Below are 24,597 nucleotides of genomic sequence, written 5' to 3'. Positions count from 1 at the left end.
CGTTACACCGGTGCCGCATGGTAATCGGTCACACCAGCTTTGTCTGGGGTAGCATTATCCAAAGCAGCTGTCTCATTCGATTCGACCACTCTCTTTTCACGTTCGCTCTGGCCCGGGATCCCTCTCAGTGGCGTCCTTTTCACTTTACCCACCTTTGTTTTCTGCTTCATTCCATGCTGATTGTTTAGCAATTGCAAGAGCTCACAGAAAATAGTCAACAGTATAAAAAGATTTATAACATTTTTTGTTTGTTTAGTATTTCGTTTTCACTTCCGATTGCATTCTGCTGCCGCTGCGTCTAACCTGTGCTAGGGGGGAGGGGACACGTGCCCAATAGCCCAAATACTATTTCCAGCTTTCTTCCCCACCCACAACCTTGATCCGTCACAGTTGCAGCATGCGTGGTAAATAATTGATTCCCATAGTTCAGCACAATCAGTATTCTTCGTTCCACGGTTTCCACCCTTCTACCTTTACCGGTATAGTTTAGAATGTTATGCTCCACCTTGCCTACTACAGCCACTGGTGTACCACCACCGCCCTCATCGCCGTCATCATTATCATCATCATCATCATCATCATCATCATCATTATTACACTCGTCAGCTTCGTCACCTTCATCAACGTTTTCAATCTCGGTTAACATCGTCTTTCCGTTTTTCTTCTTCTTCTTCTTCTTCTTTTTTGTTGGTTTACATTTATCATCTATGCACACACTCTCACTACAAGTACTAAGAGCTTTTAACCACTAAAAACCTTCAAACATTTCGAGATGGTGTAAAAAGATCAAGTAACAGTGTTGATTTTCTTATACGACTCTTGTTTATTGATTTAGTTTATCGTTATAGTTTACTTATTATTGTTGCAGTTGATGATTATTCTTGATTTGAAAGATTTTTCTCTCGGTCTTCGGTTCGGTTCCGTACTTGTTTTGCCCGTACCTCCCTCCCCCAAGGGAAGGTGCTTTTTTAATGTAGCATCCTAATACCGACTTATACGCGGCTTCCTTGCCAAACCCATTAGCTGGTAGTTCCTGTTTCAGAGTTTAGGTTTATTTATCTTTTTTTTTTGTTTTGTTTCATTTTCTACGACAACATCTCATTTCGCTATGTTAATTTCAATTCAACGCCCATGGGCTCCGTCGTAAAACGCGTATGAGTTATGCATTGTTTTCCGTAAAGTTTTTGCTTCGGAAAACAAACTCGAAACCAACCGAACCACTACGACGAACAGTGCAAATTGGGAAAACATTAGAAACTTGCTTTGGTCCTTTTCGTTTTCACTCCGCTAGAAGGAGAGTGAGCTAGTGAGTGTAGTAATATTAATCTTGCAAGCAACTTATAACTCTAAATAGTGGTAAACGTGATGTAGCCGCGGTAATATTTGCGCATAAAAACTCGAAGCTATCATATTCATGTTATTTCATTACGTATTGTTTCCATGCTTCCCAACGAACATGTGTTGAACCAGCAGCATCCTCGGGCGACGAAGGAAAGGTTATTCTTATCTGGTTGTCGCCACACTTGTTTACTCCGGCTTAAGCGTCTCGTCTTCGAACATGTTACATTATTTGTAAGCTTACTAACGTTAAACTAATTTAGAAGTAAACAGTTTTTGCTACCATAATTTCAACGAAATCAACATTTTTCAGCGAATGATGTAGAAAACAAACAAAAAAGCATTCTTTCAAAGAACGACCCGTTCTCTGAACGGTTTTGATGATTGATTGATCCACTGGCGATCGGAAGCGATCGTGCAAAAATAGACACAAAAAAAATAATCTGGCATCAGGACCGATTATCTTTTGCTCTTATATTCTTCCCTCTGGTAAGGATAAACTTCACCATACAAAAAATAGTCTTGTCCTCTTGTCCTGGCAACGATTAATTCTGTGCACAATATACGGCATGTAGAAGATTATCGAATGTGTCCATGTGTGTTGTATATATATATATATATATATATATATATATATATGTAGATATCATATTAATATTAGGTCCTACTTGTATTCCCTACTCCACGGTATGACATCGATAAATGTCTAGCATTGTTTTTAGTAATTGACAGTTGATTTTTTTTTGCAACACACTCATCAATAATTATCAAAGTAGCCATCCCTTCTCCGATGCTGGTTTATGTAAGATGTGTGCTAAATGCTCCAATAATTTACGCCCCCTGCTGCCATCCTACGCACTGCGCGGTGTTGGCTATTGATAAATGGTTTTTCTTTTTCTTTTTTTCGCGACAAATCATAACGACTTTTCATAATTGCAACGACGAACACAACATCTAAAAACGCCCGAATCAAATTCATACTTTCTTACAAGTAATTAAATCTCCTTGTGTCCTAATATTCGCGCCCAGTGCCACGTTAGACAGGAGACAAAAAAAACACACACGCACATCCTACATGGGTTTCATAAGCGGTTCAATAAGTAGCTAGCAAATACTACGGTCTGTGGAAAATGTGGCCGGGTCCAAAGCCGTGTACATTCTTTAAGTTCCCGCTTGCGGGCAAGGAACCGATCCATATGAAGGCTAAATAGACTATTGTGGCCGTTGTAGATTATGCTACGATGTTGACTTATCCTAGAAGAGAGTCTATTCGAATGTTAGTAGCTCTATTATAACCATGGCTTATTGCAAATGTCTGTGAGTATTTCAAAGAGTAAAACTGTGCCCACACGTTATTTGTTACTTAATAACATTCCACCGTTTGTATGTGTATGTGTGTCTGTATGTGAGTTACATTGGATGGCGACGACTCCGTTACTATCAGCTGCCTCGAATAAGCAAATCGAATGAATGTGTACCCTTCTATTCATTACCCATCTCGAAAACATTAATCAACCCTTTGGAAAGACTTTTGAAATCCCATTTTGTTCTCTGTCTGCACTGTATCTTGCACGCGGACAGTTCTCCGCTAAGAAAGGATAAATAAAAAAAAATATAATATACTGCACCATCATACTTTTTGCTTTAGCGACATTTTCATGCGATTCACGTGTGTTGTTTGCGACTTTTATCGTCCGCAAAATGCTTGCTAACGTGAGCCAGATTCTTCACCTTGGATGATATTAGTTTTGCAGATGAATTCTTTGCATTCGCATCCATGCTACGATTTGTGGATTTTTTTTATTACTTCTCAATTTTGTTGCCATTTTTAAAAAATTGTTCCCAGATGAGAAAATGCTAGTCAATACTCTTCAATATTATTAGGTAAATACAATTTTTAACAATTCATTCATAATCAATATCAATTCAAACACCCATCTCCTTTAAATGGCGGTGTATAACATGTGTGGTTTGATGTTTTATTTTTCCTCTGATTTACATGCCGCATGCAAGCGTGATGCAGGCTGAATTACTTCCGTATTTCACACGCCATTGCTCCCCGTGCACGGTATGCCCAGTGATCTACTTTCTCATATACACAGGTTAAAAAAATTCTTAACTCGGTTCCGGCGTTCCACATCCCACATGCGACCACAAACTGGTCATCCCCTTATTGCAAACTACGTTATGTGAATCGATATCGAATATTTCGTTTCGTTTGCGGTTGATGGACAATTATCTAAAAGTATACGATAATGTGGCGAATGTTTCAAGGTTATCTTTGCTTTCATAGTTATACCGCTCCTTCGCTGGAAGAATGAGAAAAAGGAAGTCACAAGGATCCTTTGACAACGCATGGCGCGAACAACAGTTTTAGGTGATCGAGATCAATGATCGTCAATGCTTCTGCTTTGCTCCATTCCATTTTGCTCTATTTAGCTGGCCCATGATCGGTATGTACACTGCTCACTGTCGAGCGCTAAGTCATTCAGTTGGCGGGGTAAGTTTTCAATCGTAGAGAGGTGGTTTTCATTTATCTTGATCTTTCGCAAATTCTAGCGTTTATCTCGTAAAAGGTGCAACGCTTCACTACTCGACTGCTAACGAACGGAATTTAAATACCCAGCGCAACCGCAATGCGATAGACAAATCAAACCCGATTTTTCTGATAGAAAAGTCGAGAAAACAGTTGGGCAAACAAACAAACAAAATTGTGTTTTGCTCTGATGGAGGGAAATGCTTATGTGCAACGTTGACGCACTACATGTACATCAGCCTGGAAGCGAATTGGCATCGGTAATGCAGCGGAATAAACGAACCGAATTGTTCCTGTCGATCTGCGCTTGGCCTTTCGGTGGTAAAAGTGCCGCTTCATTAACGAATTCAATTGTGTTACTTCTAGGTTTCCGTATCGCCACATGTTCCGCGTATTTTCTTTTTTTTTTATTTGGAATCACACTCCCCACCGTTCTATCCCAAACAACGTTAGTGAGATGCAAAACAGTGTGTTAGCTAGTAATTATCCTTATTATCAGACCGATGTGCGACTATGCTACAGCATTACTTTTAAACAACAACAATCAACGCAGGGCCCTCCGTTTTGTCTTTCGAAACAAAAGACCCAATTCGTTCATTTTTTTTTGACACAGTTTTCACGTTATTTGCAGCTACTCGTATGTGGTTTTTTTTACGAATTTTTTTTCCTCAACTGTGCAAAAGAGTGTTTCCATTTTGCTGATCTACTGTACGCGCTACATTCGATTTTTCCTCCAATCAGATTTTTCTATCGATTTTTTTCTCTTTTATCAACAACATGAATGTAAATGTTCAACAAGTGTGACCCACAAGATATGTATTTTATTTTTCCAGCTTCTATTTTTCGTTTTTTTTTGTTTAAAAATTTAACAATACTATTATACAGAGAGTTATTTAATGATTGTATATGTTGGAATGAAGATAAGCCCCCATGAAAGGCATTCGTTTAAATGCTTCTCATTTATTAGTTCGATTAAAATGTTAAGCAGATCTTCATACCACCGCCAAATTTGGGGACCGTTTCTTTTTTTGCTTGTTTGTTAGTTTGTTTGCTGTTTAAGTGTTTGTTCTTCCTTTCGCTGTAGCTGTATCATTGTTATACATGGATGTTTGTTGGGCTTCTTCCTTTTGCTAAACGTTAACCACACCAAACATCGTAAGCCGTTCTCGCCCAGCTGTACCACGCAACGATGAGCAAACCATGAGCGCCATCATTCCGCATTAAGCTAGTGTTTTACGCACATTTGCAGTAGTTAAAATTCTGATGTTTTTTTTTAGCTCAACGTGAAGTATGGAACGTTCTACACAAGAAGTCGTAGAAATCGAGCGAGGATAAGAAGCACGATAACCAGCGCTAAACCGTTTTGGCGATCTTCATTTAGTGCTAGCTAATTGTCCCGCCCCTCCCAAAACGTTACATTTTCATTCGCGGTTTTATTCAAACGTCCCTAAAGCAGCGCGCGCTGATCGCGGATTTAAAACGTCACTAGAGTAAATATAATTGACCATCGGAATTACATGTTGATTTAGTTCAGTGTTTCGCCATTTTCTTCGCTTCTTTGCCCCCCACACGCGCGGCCTGGCGCCGGGCTTTCCCTAATAATTACTCGATTATCGTCGTCCTTCGTCCCATCCCCGCCCCTCTCTCCCCTTCTCTCCTTCTCCCTCGTGCATGGTGTTGCTTGGTAGAGTTTTAATATTTTCAAAACGTTTTCAACTATGCTAAATTCACCTGATAAAAGCAACGCGAGAAAATACCGTTCTACTCATCGAGATGATGTGTGCGATGGTTGGTGTTGGTGTTGTGAGTTTCGTTTGATTTCATTCATCCATGTTTCGTGTGATGCTTTTGATTTTGAATATGTGCAATAGTGTCGTGTACGGGTTTTACTTTCTTGTATTTCCTTCCTAATTCGTGGTTTGTGCGGGCTGCTTCGAGGAAGGAGTTTAGTTTGTATATGAGTTCTTTAGAATTGTTAGTTTCTTTACCTCCAGCACGAAAGGGAACAGTTATCGTCATGATAAGGAATCATTTTCCACACACACACACAAAAACGCAGAAAGTCAAAACAACAATTCGTCAGTCAAATGCACGCACTTACAGCCCAAATATAGAAAAAAAAACCTCGTTTTATCAACGCCAGAAGGGTAAAGCGAGCATGAATAAGATCTTTTCTGGATTGTAGCAAACACTCCGCTGGCACGCATGTCGCGCAGCGTTTAGCAGCAAGATATGGCCAAAAATAGAAAATATTCCATCCCATCCATGTTGGAAAGTACATCTCGATGCCAGACTATTTTTTATGCCGTCTCGTTTGTGCACAACAGGTTCTGATACGTTCTTCGGCTTCTTCCACTCTTCACGCGCGCAACGGCCGTCCATAATTAACTCTCAGCATTTGGACTCCCGCCGAGCAGCGAGTAAGCGCGAAACGGCTGCGATCAAGCCCCAGTGAAAGGGAAATTTTGATTCAATTTGGAAACAAAGATCCACACGAAAGTTGAAGGCCAATGAAAAGCAAGCTGCTGCACCATTTCACATCGCGCAAATTATCGTCACACATTTTGCCTTCGCGAGAATGAGAAGCGCATTCGTCGCGCGATCGTTTTCATAAGTCGACGGTTTCTATCCAGCATGGGCATGCGCTTCCTGTTGCCGTCGTTCGTGGGCACATAAGCCCGTAACACGACGAAGATCGAAGGGAGGGAAATGGACCCCAAAAAAGAAAAACAACACACACAAAAAAAACCTCCCGGAGCAAAAACATGGACGCACGAGTGAAGCGAGAACGATGGCGGCGCACAAGGAATGTATTCCATCAAAAACTTTACACTCGATCATTCTCGCCTCAACGTTCTCAAGCCGCATCGAATGCGAATGGATGAGTAACGCTCGCTGAAGAGGACGACCGGTCCAGCCCGCGGTGTCGTTAGCCACATAAAAAGGAAATATGCGGAGAAGCGCGATCACCGGGCCGCAGATCATGGGCGCCCGCGCGCTAGAACCAACGACATAAACCCGACAGAACGTCAGCACACATACACGCGCGCACGATCGCGATCAACGCGATCTGTCGAGCGCGAGGATAAAAACGGGCGTGCGCGCGCGACTTCGTCTGCTTCGTTCCATTTCGATTTCACACGGTACGATGATCTCTCGCCGTCGTGGTTCTCTCGCCGTTCTCTCTCTCTCTCACTCTCTCGCTCTTCGCGCACCGGTTCTGTCGATCAGAACGATGGGAAAATAATTCCAAACATGTGCCCTCTTCGCACCGCACACCACCCAAGACTCCCGTGGGATCCACACGCGATCCTCGCGTTTCTCCACAAAAACTACTCCGTGATCACTCTTCCGCATCGGATGGAGGAGCAGCAATAAAAGCAAGAAGAACCATCACCCGGCGTTCCTCCCACTCCCACATACAGCCGGAGCGCGTATTTACGCGCGTACACACGGGTTCTATACGCGGTTGGGGCACGCAAGCACGCGAGAGAAAAGGGCGGATATTGTGCCACCAGCAGCTCTATGTACTACAACGTCAGTGTACAGACTTGATGCAGGTCAGCGACACGCGCACCCCATTCGAAGGTGAATGATTCGATGCGGGCCATGGGGGACGGTTTACGTCAACCGGAGAGACCAAAGTGACGTGTCCGCGCGTGTGTGTTTGTCACGCTGGGGGTCAATGAGGCTTGTGGGTACGAAATGACGATGGGGACACGGTTTGGAAGTCGCCTTTTTCCCGAGTTCGCACACACACACACACACACACGCGAGTGGACACAAATCGACGGCCAGGGACAATTCCGGTCAATCGCATTTCGCAGCGCGTAGACACACCGGACATGGAACGTAGAGACACGCTCGTGAACAACGTTGGGTGACAATCGAAACCGGGTGACCATGATGACAGGAGTCGCGAGGTTTACACCCTGTCTCGATCCGTCGGTGATCCGGGGCCACGCACCAGGGCCACCAACCCGTCACCAGACGCACCACCAATTTGTCCACGCGAACGCAGCGAGTCCGAAAAACCACGCGGTTTCAACTTGTGTACACACACACACACACACACACGGGTGAGAGAGCGACGCAACGAAAACGAAAGAAAAAATAAATAAAACACGCGGCCGAGCGCGCGAAAAACCGCGCGAAGCGGAAATATGCGCGAGCCCGCGTTGCAGAATGCGAACGACGCACGCGGTTTGCAGTACCGAACGGGTGAGTATAAACCGCGCTAGTTCAAGTTCACGTAACGTTTTGCGAGTGCGTGTCTGGGGCACGACGGGCTAACGAGTGGGTTCATTTCGATCGCACACAATGCACCATGTGACAGAAGGTTCTAATGGCTCCTCGGAAGGAAAAAAAGAAAAAAGGAAAAATAATGATGATGGCGCAACAACCGAATCCCCCAAAAAAACAAAAAAAATGTCATAAAATTAAACAAATAGACAGACAATCAGACAGGAAAGAAAGCCTCACTGCACGACGTCTTTCGAAAGCTTTATTAGCTGATTGCTTTCTCTCTCTCTCTCTCGCGCGCGCGCGCGTGCTCGCGCACGTTCAAAACCGGTTTTTGGTTGGATAAGTCGCGCGACGGGACCTCTTATGTTCGCCGTGCCGTCAACGTTCGAATGATGCTCTGAAACCGGGCCCTCAGAAGCTCAGCTGATCGTCTGATCAAGGTCTCGGGCGAAGAAGGACCGAAATTTATGCCACCACGGCGATGTGGCTCCGAAATATGCTGCAAGCGCCGGGTTTTTAGCATTTCCATTCATCTGCTCGCTGCTCTACCGCTGCACAGTGGTTTGGGGAGCAAAACGAAAGGGCATTACGAGGAGCGGAGAGAGTGACAAAAAAAGAAAAAGAAAAGAAAAACCCCCCACACACGCGAGGAAGTGCATGATGACTCAGTACGTGACCGAATTGGTCGCGGACGACAAAAAAAAACTGACCATAATATAGTCCTGCTGCTGGCAACGACGTGCAAAAAGCACCGAATTGGAATACCCCGGGCATGGGCGAGTTTGCAAACACGCGCCCCGTTACAAGAGCAAGAAAACGAAGCAGATTTGCGCGTCACAAACGCCTGGCAACAGATTTCGCAGTTCCAGGCGGAGCTGGACGGTTGGTACGCAAAAGCAAGCATGAGCCTCCGGGGCCACAGCCTAACATGAACGGGGGGAAGGCCAGAAGGTCTACCAAACGGACCACATTGACGCCCGCGTTTTGTGCTGATGCGGAAATTTTGCGCGCCTACCATTGAACCGTGTCAAATCGATGGTCGGAGACAGGAATTCGCACTCACCGTGGGGTCTTTGGGGCAATGTCTGAGTCGCACGGAGCAAAAGCTTCCCAAAAAACCTAGGAGGCGCTGTGAGTTTGAGAGTTACAGTAGGCTTCGAAAAAAAATGTACCACCTCGAAGCACCGAAAGAAGCGAGAACCTGAGCACTGGAGGCAGAATGACAGAACCAACCGCAAGACTCGGTGGAGAAAGATCCAAGCAACCCGGCAAGGTAAGCAACTCGGGAAGAAAGTGAAATGCAGGGTGGGGAAAAGGGGAAAAGGAACAGAGTAAAGAAGAAAAAACAACCCCCTCTCAAACATCGTCAACAACTACCCCTTCCTGTGGGGTTGCTGTTGATGATGGTGATGATGATGAGTTGACCGTGGGTGGTAGATTTAAGATGAGGCCAGAAACTGAAAGGAAGAGGGCATGCATGTGCGCATGTGTGTGTGTGTGTGTGTTTGTGGATGGGAGAATGACGAAAAGTAGTTTAACTTGTTGCAAGTCGAGTCTGTGCCCGCCTGGCCCCGATATCTCCGGCACTTGGTGCTGATGCGAAGAGTGATGGAAGCTAAGGAAAGCGTTGAGTTCTGCTTTCTCGCTTCACGGTGCAGGCGGTCGTGGGGTGGGGGTGGGGGGGTTGGGAAAACAGAAATCGAAAAGAGTTTCATCAAAGAGGAAAAAAAGGTAAGAACACCACTTGGTAGAACCCCAGCGAAAAACGCAAAGAGCGAAAGAAAGAGAGAAGAGCAAGCGTGTGAAGAAAACGCGATAAATTGGGCCCTCCCATAATGTGTGCAGGATTGATATGTTTGGGGTATGTGTGGTGCGACCTCAACATCGATTGCTGAACGTTTGCAAGCGATCTCACGGAATGGTTTAAGTTACCCCAACGAGGGGCACATAACCGGATGTCGGTGGCATTGGAAAAGGTTTTACACCTTCTGCTCGCTTCCACGCACTTATCATGCCACTTTGGGCGAGGAAAAGAAAGAAAGGCAGGAAGCATCGCACAACGCGGAACTCGGGGAGGAACGGCGAGACGAGAGAATTTGAGAAAGAGGAAAGTGATATCATGACACATATATCGAAGAAATGTGTGTGCTTTCTTTCTGTCGGGGTCTGGGCCGAGATAGTCTTATGTCGGCAGCCTGAGACGCATGCAATACACGCGTTACATAACGTTACGCGAGAGCCTGCCTGGCTGTTCGGTGGCTCTACCGGTGTACTCTAGCGGCTCGCGGAGGCCTAGATGAAACTGAAAGCTCGCGCACGCACGTCTGCCTCTTGCCAACGTGCAGATCTGCACGCTGAAGAAGGCTTAAGAAACTACAATTGAATAATCGTACGGGGAACTGACGGCAGTTGGTCATAATTCACGGTGTTGGGTGGCGAGAAAATGTTCAAAAACCAACCGTAAGGGGGAAAACAACAATTATTGCAATATCGATGAGACGGCGCTTAAGGATCGCTAACAAGGGTAAAACACGAAAAGCCAATCCGAATTTTCGAATAAAAGACACTTACAGCCTTACGGGGGGACAAGCGATAAGAAAGATCAGATCATGATCATCAGATCAGATGGCATTTCTTAAACAGCCGCGCTAAATAACAGAGCTCAGAACAGCGTTCTGGTATACCTAGAGTACATGCTCCCAAACCCCCAAATGTCTACCGTCTAAACGCACCTATGGCGAATGCACAAAGTGTGATCATGTGTCTTTTGGTGTGGTGGTGTAGTAAAAAGCTTTCATGATAAATCGTACGCTTGCAACCCTAACGATGTACTCCACACGACGTACTGCTGCTGCTTGACTGGTGTGTTACACTTAGCTTAGTAAAGTAGTTAATTCCCTAAATGCGTTACTCGGCGCTATCATATTTTGTTTGTTTTGGTTTTAAATTGTTGTGTCTTCTCCCTTCGCCCCCTTCCTTTTTCCCAGTTTGATCGTTCGCGACGCATTGAAAACCCTGGTAGGTAGCCTTGCGAGGTGTGAAGAAGTAGAATATAAATCATTATCACCCCGGTTGTGTGTTAGCAAACGCAATGTGTGCCAGTAGAGTAGTCCGTTTTCGTCCATTAAACAACAATTTAACATCGATAACACCCGATCCACCTGCCGATAGCTACACCTCGTTCGTTCTATCAAAAGCAATAAAAAATGACTGTATAACCAATAGAAATCATCCGTCGAAAGTTTCTGCCAGACCGAGTCGAGCCCCACCTGCTCGCTTCCAACGATTTTTTCTTTTTCTGTACCACCGCTCACGGCTACGAGCTACGTTGTACAAAAAACTTTCAAACATTCTGACGATCCTTTCTACCGAGGAAATTCTGTACGGCGCGGCATAACATTCATAGACAGAGACGTGTGGTTTTTTGGCTTGCGTAAAGTGTCGCCCGTTCCGTTTTTTTATCGTTTCCATTGAAATCTTGAATACAAAAATATATGTATGTTGTATATATATAAATTGTTATATATGTTGTATGTTTTTTTTTAGTATAATGTTTCACATTGCCTCAGTGCTATTTCTTCTGCCATCCCACCGTTTGCCTCCCTTTGCAACCTAGGAACAATGATTTGTGCCTTTTTCTCGGACTCGTCCACTTTCTGTACCCGAAAAATAGAGTCGCAAAAATTAAGTATTGTGAGATAAACCGTCTATCAACGAGCATTGGCTGGTGTGTGGTTTACACGTGTGGTAATAGTTATTTCTTAACGCCTTGCAGCTTCCGTTACAACATAAAAATGCTTTTTCTACGCCTTGCGTTGCTCGAAAGGTTTTTTTTTTGTATATTGGCGCATACTGTGCGCCTTAGTAATGTGATTGTTCCGTTGTGCTTATTTGCTTCATACCGATAACAAACGTCTTAGCGATTTCAGATGAATGAACACAAGCTGACATTAACGCTGCCACTGCGGCCAAATATTAGCTCGGTACAAAACCACGAGCGTCATTAAAAAAACGCGGACCAATTTCACCTACAACACACATGCTCTATCGTTCTGTCCGCCAAGCCAAGCACACATTTTTTTTGTCGGTAATGAAGAGGCTAGATAGAAATATTTCAACGATGGTACTACACATCTACAGTTTTATGTCGGCTTGTTGCATGGTTCAAAGACCGGCGAGAAAGATGGCGTAAATCATTCGCTATGAAGCTGTTTTATGTCACGCAACGACACACATCCTGGACATTTAGGTGAATAGAGAATCTACCAAATTTCTTTTCGATTTACGTTCTTTTGGAGCCCAATTCGACAAGGTGCCACGAAAAGCAGTCAAAGTTTTTGCAGCACCAAAAGTCTGTTGCAGAATTTAATTTGCAATACAACTGCTTGTCTGCAAAATGGTTGGTGCGTTTGCAAACAGAATAAGAACAAAAAATGTCCCCTTTTTCGCACAACCATGCGGCGATTGGAGGCAAGATGATTTACTAAAGTTAGCTCCCATTCCCGGAAAAGCATGCAATTTAATGTAGGAGCAACATAAATCTAGTCAATTATTATGTAAGTTGATGATGGTGATGATGATGATGATGATGATGATATGACGCATAAGACCAGTGAGAATAAATAAAGAAATTAACAGGCTACTATGGTAACCGTGGGCTGTATTTGGTTCAGGTTTTTTTTAGCAGGCGTTGAAATCGTTGGGTCTGGCGTTGGAATGTGTGCTATACATATGTGGCATGGAGTTGGTTTCAAAACATTAAACTAACAATACAAAAGAAAAAATGCAAATACGTGATGGGGTTTCGTACTGGCAAAATTAGACGATGTGTCGATGAGTCTTTATTTCCTGACGTGAAGATGAACATGATTCAATGATGAACATCAGGATGATAATGATAATGATGATGACAATTACTTGCATAAATTATGTAGGCGATATTAATGTAAGGTGATGATGATAAGACTAGATTGATTAATGTTTTACATCCTGAAACAAACTACTCTGCGTATGTCGGATTCCCTTTACATTATCCCGCTCTTTCGGCATACGTTAAGTAAAACAGCAAATGCTGGAAAAATATCCCTACTAAAATGTGTTATCAATCAAAACGGCGTACTCGTTCTCCTTATGGCTGCATGATTTTCTTTTCCTTGCTGTTCTTGATGTTGTCCATCGAACGTTGGGTTTATTTTTTAACAGTAACTCTACCCATATCTCACGCGAGTCACATGGGTTTTCTCTTCGTAAAAAGACGAACAAACTGGCGTAGTTTCCCCCCTTCAGGCCAGGTTGCGTCCGTTCAATAATGTGCATAATAATTATAATATCAATAGTAATAATAATAATATTCATAATATCGTTCATCCAAAAAACGAGAAAATGCTTATGATTGTGATTATGTTATGTTAGTTGTTGACTTGTTTCAACTTCTCCCGCAACTAGAAGAGCTATGGTTTCAGAATTTTGGCATGTTTAGCGTACTTCTCGTCTTCCTCATGTATTTATTTGCAAGATACTTTCTTCCGGTCCCTGTGCTCTCCTCTTCGCTTACCATATTCTTACTCGTACACAGCAACTAAGAGCTACTGTAGTACCTACTACTTTATCAGACTGTAAAATGTATTTATGCATTATGTTGTTGTTCCCCACCTAAGGACGTAAAATGTTTTCGAAATTTTGCGCTGGTTGACACAAGTTCATGTTGTGCTGAAATACTGCAGATTTTTCATCGGGTTCGTCGGGTTTGACTTTAGGATTATTACATCAAACCAACAGACCATTCGAGAACTTGTTTATATCGACACACTTCCTCTTCAGTGTTAGATTTGGTAAACCCTTTTCTTCATTCCATTGCGCTACACACGATCCGCGTACCATGGTTAATGCTATTTGCAAAGACTTGACTAACAGCTGTAGTATGATCAATACCCTCTTATCTTACTGCTTTCCTCCAGAAACTGCTTGCAGAAGCATATGCTTAATAATTCCCTTATCGCTTGCCATTCGAGAACGCAATTTCGACCATGTGCGTGATTTGCGTATTTATTTTTTTAATTGTTCGTTTATTTTGTGTGCGCTTTCAAAACCGTCGTCCACGATGACACGGGAGAGGCATGATCCCCAAATGTTACACACCATTTTAACTCATTAGCGTCCCTGTACTGGTAGCCAAAGAACTAAAGGGTTAGCAGGCTACTACCCTGTGGACTCCATCCGTCAACCTATCGAAATAATTACACACATTTTTTACTGCTATGTACACGAATGTGTTTGAATGTGTGTGAATGTGTAATGTTTTTTTTTCCTTTATGTTATTAGGTGTATATTCTTCCAAAATATGACATCTTGGAACAGCACTTTTTTCATCATGTCGATATTTTCCTCTCACCCAGTAGAATAAGAATTTGGATTGTCCCCCACCCACAAATAAGTTAGTTCCCAACTCGTACATTCTAATTGCTAAATGCTTCAAACATACAAAGAATGACAGTCTTATAGTAGAATATTTGCATCCCTTCGTTTTTCTTGTTTCCTTTTAAGACGTTACCCATGCTAGTTAAATTATCATTTCAGCTTAAGTTATGCAAGAACATAGCAGCGCGAAAGCATTTGCTTATACAATGTATAGCTAGACTGTGTCTCTAGGAGATAGTGTAAGAATTCATTCTAAACCGTTCAGCGAAAATAGCATAATAGAACAAATTATTATTATTATTTTTTCAACATGGACAGGGGCAAGCACAGCACAATACAATTACGGTACAATAAATATGAACACAAGAAATATTGTAATACTAGTCAATTTTAGTACCCAGAATCTCACTCTTTGCTACCGAGTGCCACAATTATTACTAACGACGATCTGTGTTTTGCAGCTGTATCCACTTTAGATTGGAAATGTTTAGCAGCTTCGATGGTCTTCAAGTGTGAGTGTTTGTTTGTGAGTGAGTGAGTGTGTGTGTCTGTGTGTTAGCAACGCTATCTTTTCCTCTTGCTTGAACGCATTAGTAGTACTAATTCATGCTACGACCAAATAAGCGAAAGTCACATTGTTATACCCGTTCTTTATGTTCTAAAAAATGAGTAAACTAAAGTATGCAAAAAAAAGAGCAAGCAAAATCATGCAAGAAACTAATACAACAGTAAGAATAAGAAAACATGAGTGTAAAAAAAAATAAATTAACGATACAGCACAATAAATGCGCAAGAGACAAACAGTTGTTGGTATCGTATTGATCTTCGTATAACAAAGTTGTTTAATTTTATAGCACAACAATAGAACAATATTCGGATGGTAACGAGACATACCATAGCCGGGTTATTACACCATTTGTGGATTAGTAGCTTTTTAGTGTTTGAGAATGAGTTAGCTAGTTAGTGTTAGTAGGTTAGAGTTGTTAATTATGATTATTTAAAATAAAAATAGTGTCAGCAGATGTTGAAGAAACACTGTAAAATTGTGTAGCAAACCAAAAGTTGATGGGTACAACATAAATAGAAATGAAAAGAAATAAAACAAATAAACAGCGAAATTTCACTAAACAACACTTTTATTTACTTTTTAAATTATCTTTATAAATCATCAAAAAGAATACACTTAAAAAAATAATAATAATTGATATAACCTTCTAACAATAATGTCTCGCTTGTTTTTATGTGCACGAACGTGTTTTTATTGCGAGATGCGAGAGTAGTGAACGGTATAACGAAACAAATTCGAAGAATTCGTATTACTGCCTGCCTAAAATTTTTGTTTCGCGTTTTCATCATCATTTCTATAATCCAGTAGGGTGTGCATTTCTGTTTCACTACATTAAAAGCATCATTTCAGTCGATTGCACCAGAACACGTGCGGGGAGTCTATGATCGATGCATTCTGGGTGACAAAAGGGTGTTGGCTTTTGATGTCACGATCATACACCAAACCCAGCTCATTGTCATGTAATTATTACGGATCTGGCAAGCGTGAACCGTCGCAGCTTAACCACATATGCTGCATTTGATCGAGCTCGGTATTTTTGATCGATTATTCGGCGCGTATGATCGACCATTCACACTAAGTAAGCAAACTCATCAAACTCAAAAACTTAAGCATTATAATTTAACAACACAAAGATCAACATAACCAACAAACATCGGCAATACAACTAATACTATAAGCTTAAAATACGGAAAGAGACCAGCTCTCACATGGTCACGTTCCGTGTTAAATGCAGTAAGTAGACGTCTGGTTCGTTTAAAAATAATACATACACGAGACTAAGTAAAACTATTACAAATACTCTACGACTCTACTCGCCAGAGAGGCCAATTACAATCGGCAATCGCCTCAAAACTGAGCGAAGGCGCTTAAATAAAAATAGAGAAAAACACGTTCTGGGAAGTGGATCTGCTGGAACATCTTACAATAATAACTAGACGAGTAATGTGTATAAAAATACTGAACTCTTACGTTAAGCACACGAAAGGATTAAAAAATAACGTAACAAACGATCATTCGACAAGCGTATGTGGTACTATTCTTTGTTCTATTACAAAAAACACAACAGAAAACGTATTACACGAAAACTCATGAAACGACAAAAGAAATATATAGTAATACTGCACTGTATCTGAGGAGTGGTCGAATTTCATTTAGGCACGATCGATCGTTGATAGTGTTGTAAGGAGAAACAGTTCTTACAAAGAAATGAGTTTGCCATATTGTCGCTTGTGCGGCGCGCTTCTACGCAGAGTAAATCGATTCTGCCGTATTATTCTCATGTCTCTATCAATCATAGCGTAAAATTCTAGCAAAATTTGATATAAAACCGTAAATGACTATTTTTGCTAACCATTGGCCTTCGCAACACCTCTCCGAGTAATTTACAATTTATCTTGTCAATCCTAATTAAGGGAAAACAACAAAACAAACTGAAAAAAATGTACGACATATGCTTATGTGTGTGATTGATTTGTGCTATTATTGTCGATATAATGTGTATATGCAATGTTTTAACCATGTATAAAAAAATATGCTACATGCGAAGTAGGATCACGCTTAGCAAAGAAAGTGAGAGAGCAGCACACATGATGTAAAAATACGCACTCAGTCGAATCGAAAGACAAAGAGAGCTAAATAAACAAATATTATAAATAAAAGACTTAGAATGGGATAAAACAATGCGACGTTACAGAGCTAAAATACGAAAACTACGAATAGGAATTTGCACGGTTTCGTAACATAGTCTTCCGCTTTTTCGGTGTCACACGATTCGTCGGACTCACCGTCGAAAAAGGGTCTAAAATTATTGGTTACGATCGAAGTTACGACTATGATCGTGTTGACATGCGATCGGACTGGAGAGCCTTGCATAATGCGTATACTGTTTAGCACATTTGTTCGTTGCAATGAGGAAAAGATAACAACGAGATCCATAGAGTGTTGTGTCTACGTCTCTCGTTCTTTAATGTTGCTACCCTTCCATATGAGATAAAATGCTTGCGATGCAAGTCAGACGACTAACGTGGTTTTTCTCCTTGTTTGTTTTAAAGGGAAAACTGATTTAACAATTTATCTAAATATTTCGTTTTAAATATACCTACTAACGTCTAGTTAAGATTTTTGTGTTGAACCACCGTTTTCAGCTAGTTTGTTCTAGTGTATTTCGTATTTAACCAATTCGTTTAGCTCCGATTAATTGTAGGAAATGGAGGGGGCTAGCAAGTTGCAAGCAAATGTACAACCTTTTGCTTGAGCGGTGTTTGAAAAATAAACTACATCCAGTAGTGCGTCTGATCGGTCACGTAATTGGCGCCATGACGAAACAAATCTCATTAACATCTTGAGTACGAGTGTCTGTCTGCCAGATTCGTTACATATCCCAACTCCACTACGTTCAGTGTTTATTTTTCAAAGCCCGATTAGAGAGACGAGTAAGCTAGAACTGTTTTCAAGTTCCAATTCACCTCCAACAAAACGTAAAACTCATTAAGGTGCAAAGATAAGATCAACTTGATGGAATAATTTTTAGGAATAATTTTGGTCGTTTGTTTTCTTTGTTTAAGTATTTTTTTCTCGCAAACGAGAACGACGTCTGGGCTTCTAACCACATGCTACAGAAAAGTAAAGACAACTTAATCTATTATAATTTTGCGCAACGATGGGCGAACTGTAGGATCATCGTTGGAGATTTCCAATTTTAACACATCGATCCTTGCTCGTTAAAAAAAAACAAATTAAATACTTCTCACCGGCATTCTTTCATTACTCTCCTAGAGTTTTTTTTTCTATTTTGCTGAGCATTGTATCAACTGAAGGTGGCTCTCGGCAAGCATTGTCGTGAGTTATTCCACTCGTCGAAACCGTGTCACTAGCTGAACCGTTACTAAGCTGATCTTCTCTCTTTCTCTCTCTGTTCAAGTAGCGATAATTGAGTTTACAGTTAAAAGAACATTTATATGGAACACGTCAACTTAAAGACTAATATTACAATATTTTAAGCAAGGACTTAAAAATTCAACAATAGTCTTCTGCGCAGAGCAATTCAGTCAAATTGAAAGTAGCTTACGTGCGACTAACCCACTCTTGTGCAACTGTGTAATAAAAGTGGCGTTCAGGACAAGTTCGATTCAGTCGGTTCATGCTGCGTCACATTCTAGCGTCCGCACTCTGATATATCTCCTTCCGCAGAGACGATGAAGGGGAAGAGAAACGCTTGTTGCCAGCCATGTTTGCTGTGTTGGTTCAATAAACCCTATCATTCCCCCTTCGCAACGGATGTATCCAGACACAGCTGGGGGTTCTCTGTCTCTGGTTGTTTTCGTTCTATTTATGTCGTTGCAAGGAGACCAGCAACATCTTTTCCCTATACAACACCCCTATAATATAAATTTAAACAGTATCTTTTGTCGCACAGCTTACAATACAGTAGTAATAATAATAAACATAAAAAAATAGTTATAAAAACAAACAAAACTTAGTTGTACATCGCATTATAAAAAAACATTATCTACTGCATATGGAACCTGGGTGGGATCTTATCAACAGGACAAACAAACATCTTACTTGACGGATCCAACGAAAGACCGCATCGGCGTATATCAGTTGACTGCATCCGATGGTGAGCGCACTGGGCGCAGATCCTTGCGCAAGGATGCACGCGTCCATGCGTTAAGAAGATCGGAAGATGGACGCTGGCGGCTTCATAGGAGGTCGGCGCCCTGGAGGACACACTCTGGTTTTTCCCTCAAACACAGACTCTGCACGCCCCTTCTGTATGTGTGTATGTGTTTGTGGATGTGCTTGTGTGTGTGTGAAAGTGTGTTGGTGTGCTCATTCTTAGTAGTTGGTTTTTCGTAGTAGCAGCACAGCTGGCACACAAGTTTTGTGCTAAATTCGATATGTCAACAACAATCTTTTGCGAATAGGAAGCGCACGGTGACCACTAGTCCTAGTCCTAGCATCCCATTCCCTATTCCTCATATAATCCGTCGTTCACCGCTGCATTCCCTCTAATATGCGTAACTGCGCCACGTCAGTTCTGTCAACTAACTCTTACAATACTCGACAAAGAACCTTAAGTTTAACGATGCTAAAACAATCTTTTCGTTTTCGGTTGACTGTTTTGTTTCTTTTGTTTTGGAGATCTGGAATGCGGGCAAGACGAGAATTGAAAAGAACACATTAGTGACACGGTTTTTGTTTCTTCTACAGAGTAGAACCTATTCCTGCTAAATAAAGACCTCAGGCGAGTGATACAAATAATACGAACTGGTTGTTAAAATCATTAGCGATCGGTTAAAGCGAAACAATTCTTCATGAATATGGGACTTTCCGATCGATTTTTTAGTGGGAAAATTTTGTCTTACTATTGCCCTGATCTTTCTAAACTACAGCTAACGAACACTGCTTGTTTCATTTGTTTGCTTACCTGTTTGATTCAGTACAAGTCTGATTGTTCGATGCATATCCTTCTGAGCATTGCGTTGAACTCGATAGCCTTTTAAATGCACAAGCACGCACATTCATACATACTTGCATACACACATACATATTTTGATACATAGGTATGCAACTAAGTTTTGTCAGTAATTCATCTCGTAAACATTTCTGCACGTTCAGTCACGGCTTCAATCATGGGTTTGCTTCACACTGACGCTGCGTTTGCCGTGTTTACACCACAAACGTGTAATACTTGGCCAATGATGGCTTGGGAATCAAACTTTTGGCCACTTTCGCGGGCTGTCTCTCGTGCTAATAACTCTCGTTCGTTTCATAATGCGTCCCAAGCCGTATCGCAATTTATCAATCACTATCACTCAAACGTCCATCTCAGTTATGTTCCAATTCTCTGGCGCCGTAAAGGGACTACGAATGATCACAGAACCCCAAGCAGGATGCGACAGCAAAAAAGGGGGCGCCAAAGAAGATCCGTGTGTCTGTTTTGTTGTTTAAATATCAAACTTTTCTTACGGCTAGCCAAAACAACACATGTGAACATATATACTCGTCGTGGAATTCACCAACCCTTGTGTTTGCTTTCGTTCAGTTCCCGCCATCATCTCGGTGATCCCACTGACAGGCGGGTCCCATTTACAGGCCAATCGGAGGCACCTGCACGTACCGGTAGATGTACAGCCGATAGTCCTTGCTGGCCAGCACAACACTGCCATCGTCCATTAGTGCCACATCGAAGCACTGAGCATGCTTAACCTTGCTCTCCAGAGCCGACACCAGCTGACCATCCTGCGTGAAAATGGTCAGATTGAAGTTGTTGTGATTGTCCGCAATAAGGATCTCGCCACTGGCGTTGATGCCAACACCGATCGGGTAGTTTGTGACACCTTCGCCACCGATCTGTCGCAGGAACTGGCCCTCGTAGTTGAACACCTTCACGCAGTGCGCACGGTTGTCACTGATGAAGATCTCCTGCTTGTCATTAACGACAACTCCGTTCGGGAACTCCAGATGCTTGCTGCAACCGAACTTCTGCAACACATTGCCCGACTGATCGAAGATGATGACACGCATCACTTTGCACTCAACAACCACAATACGGCCCTTACTATCGACAGTGACACCGCGCGGATGCTGCAGGATATTCGCACCGAACTTGCGCACAAACTGACCATACTGGTTGTAGATTTGGATCTGATGCGTCGGTGAACGCTCCGTTACGATGATGTCACCGGAAGTGCGCACCACAGCGACCCGATTTGGGTAGAGCAACTGACCATCGCGCTTTCCGCACTCACCAAACTGGAACTTGAAACGACCCTCCTTGTCGAAGATCTGTATCCGGTGGTTGTTGGTGTCCGCAACAATGATGTCGTTCTGCGCGTTTACCGCCACTCCACTCGGTTCCGTGAACTGACCCTCCATCACGCCAAACTCACCAAATTTGCAGTGATAGATCATCTTCTGGCGCTTGATCTGGCTCTTCGGTGGGAACATCGAGGAGGACATTAGCTTCGCCGATAGGTCGATCATGGCTGCCGCAGTTGCGTCCTGCTGTCCTGCACCACCAGCTCCACCACCACCTCCGCCACCACCACCACCTCCACCGCCACCACCGATCGGGTTCAGAGGGATCGTGTACTGATCGGTGATGTTGTTGAACAGATCCGTACCACCATTGCTCCACTTTTCGTACGAACTGCCAATCGGTTGACCAATGGAGGGTTCCCCAACGAACGGACCCAAGCTGTTGGCGCTGTTGAACCGCTTCGAGATGAGGTTTGCCGTATCGAAAGCCGATGAAAGTCCGTTTACAATGCTACCAGCGCCTCCACCACATCCGCTTAGTGGCGATGTCGAAAGACCACTACCGGTGACTCCGTGGCCACCATTTACAAGCGATCCTCCAAAGGAACGCTGCTGATGCGGATGTTGCTGCTGTTGCTGGTGTTGCTGATGCTGCTGGTGTTGCTGATGCTGATGGTGATCGAGCAGATGCGGTCCAGCACCATTGCCACCGTTCATGAGACCTCCTCCGTTGGAGGTGTGATGGTGATGGATCAAATTCAAACTGCCGGTACTGCTGCTGGACGGACTAGAGCTGCGATTGCCACCGCCTCCCAGCAGCGAGATGCCATTCGACGTCGATGTGGGACGTGCGATCGGTGGCTGCTTCGTGGTGGTGCTGGTTAAATCCGCATTCGAGCGGATGTAACCGTACGTGTTGCGAACCCCAATCTGGATGGCTTGGTAGTTCGACACAAACTCCAGCTCGTAGGACGCTTGCAGATCGTGCGTAATGGCCGGGAAAAGCAGCAGCTTGTTCTCCATGAACTTCCGCAGCATGATCGTTTCAGACGGTCCGGCACATTTCGTCAGCCGCTCGACAAACTCGCAACTTTGCAGCATCTTGTCCACGTGATCCTGGCTGCGGTTCAACAGCACCGTTTGGGATACCGTTTTTGCGTTGAAGAAATTCTCCAGCTCCTTCTGCAGTTCGGCCTTCCGCTCGTCCACCATCGACCGGTAGAATTGGTGCGTGTCCTCGATCTCATTCTGCGCCTTGTGGTATTGCATCTGAATCCGCTGGCTGTTGTGTTCGACGTTTTTGATCAGCGATCGCAGATCCTGTGCCTTTGCACGCACCTCCGACACCGTGTGCAGTAGGCTTTCGATTTGCTTCGGTGTTGTGTCGGAATTATGCTCACATTCATGCACACCACTCGGGTGATCCAAGAGCATACAATCCTTACAAACCGGCACACTGCACGTGCGGCAGAAGAACTTGAGCAGCTCACTCGGATGGCGCTTGCAGAAGTAGTTCGGCTTGTTGCTTCCCAACACACCACCTCCGAGGCCAGTTAGTCCACCACCGGAAGTGCCACCATTGCTCAAAAGTCCACCAAGTCCACCACCACTGACGAGACCGTTCGAAAGCAGCAGATCCGATCCCAACCCGCTCGATTGCTGCATCACGGACGAAAGCTGACTGTTGACCTGATTCAGCAGACTGCTGCCAGCGGTTCCACTGCTCGTGCTGCTGTTGCTGCTGTTGCTGCCACTAGTCGTACTGCTGCTGCTGTTGCTGTTGCTGAGTGTGCAACCGCCACTCCCTGGAGCACCCGATCCGACACCATTCGAAGTCGGTGGCGTTATCACATTGTTCATGATCGATTTCACCAAACTGCTGGCATCGTCCTTGATGGTCAGATTAAGCGAGGTGAGTCGCGGATGAGACGTTTCAAAGCCATGCAATAGTTTTCCGGTTCCTCCAGTGCTTCCACCACCTAAAATGCTGCTAGCAAGCAGTCCTGGTGCGTCCAGACATCCACCCAGCAGTCCACCAAGTGTCGGAGTTGTCGGAGCCGTAGTCGTGACCGTCCCAGACGTCAGGCCAGGTGCCGCGATCGAACCGATCGAACCAATCGCACCGACACCACCACTTCCGGTGGCTCCCGTAATACGATACACCGAATGACCGTCGAAGCAGTGCATGAACTGATGCGCAGTGACACAGTTGGCGCACAGGAAGTTATCGCAGTCCATACATTTGGCAACCGCATCCGATTGCTTGCTCTTGCAACCGGTACAGCGTGGGAACAGCGACTCCGACGAGCCGTTGTTCGACTGAGCGGACTCGAGACTGGACGAGGTCGCAAAATCGTCACAAATCGCCGAATCGCTGGCCGGTGGTGATGATCCGGTTGTTCCTGAACCACCGCTCAGTGTTGTCAGTGGGGAGTCCGACAAGTAATCGGCCGGTTCCCCAAACGAACCTATCGAATTCGATGCACCCGGTAGCGAGTCTAATGATGGTGTTGGTGAAGTGGCCATGACGTATCAATCATTAGCGCGTGGCGCACTGTATCCTCTTCCGTTGTCCTGCTCTCCTTCGGGGTTGTCCCTTTTCTGCCGATTTTTAGTCTCCACCTACAGTTCCGTCTGCTTTGGACGCTATAGCTTTTGCTCGAGAGTACAGGCTGCCGGTTGCGAGAGGGGATGATATCCTTTAAGCATCCATTTTGTGTCAAATAAGCGTTCGTTCCAATTGTGTTCAGTAAAATCGGGCGGGGAAAAGAGAGTTGTGTTTTTTGGAACAAATTCGTCGCTTTACCAACAATTGCACTGTACCACTGTAATCGCACCAAAAATGCACCAACGAGAAACTGTTGTTGAATCGCACATCGGTGTACCTTCAAGACCGCCTCTATGACGGCTCTCGTCACCTTGGCAACGGGTCTAGTAGACCAAGCTGCCTCCTTCAGGAGGGTATTATTTCCGTCCGGCTCTGTAAATTTCCACCACTTTTCACCGATTGCCTGCGTCACGTTAACTTTTTTTTCTTAATTTCACACTCGTAGTAAGCACTGCAGCATGACAATTTTTTTTTGTGTTTGCCTTTCTCTCCAAATGTATCACAAATTCTTGCACCTTTTCGTCACTGCGTGTACCGTTTGCAAACAATCAATAACCCAGTTGTTTGATGCTGTTTATAATTTCTTGACTGTTGCTGTGTTGGTACCACTTACTTCTAGGG

At 43.6% G+C, this 24,597-nt stretch overlaps 2 protein-coding genes across 2 annotated transcripts in view; both read right to left on the bottom strand.

Annotated features, from left to right (window-relative positions):
• Positions 1-24,597, bottom strand: part of LOC128725868 (protein disks lost) — a 69,785-nt gene that overhangs the window by 20,419 nt on the left and 24,769 nt on the right. The gene's annotated exons all lie outside the window — the stretch shown is intronic.
• LOC128725869 (brain tumor protein) lies at positions 20,697-23,994 on the bottom strand. Its single transcript, XM_053819638.1, has one exon. It carries the CDS (start codon positions 23,892-23,894, stop codon positions 20,697-20,699), a length of 3,198 nt encoding a protein of 1,065 aa, XP_053675613.1. The 5' UTR covers positions 23,895-23,994.

Source organism: Anopheles nili, chromosome 3 (genome assembly GCF_943737925.1).
Source record: "Anopheles nili chromosome 3, idAnoNiliSN_F5_01, whole genome shotgun sequence".
Lineage (NCBI taxonomy): Eukaryota > Metazoa > Arthropoda > Insecta > Diptera > Culicidae > Anopheles > Anopheles nili.
The sequence above is the reverse complement of the archived record's forward strand: the minus strand, read 5'-3'. Positions and strand labels throughout refer to the sequence as shown.

What these genes read in the sequence shown, in the direction of transcription:
- LOC128725869 (XM_053819638.1), bottom strand. Translation starts at nt 23,894, where the DNA reads ATGGCCACTTCACCAACACCATCATTAGACTCGCTACCGGGTGCATCG.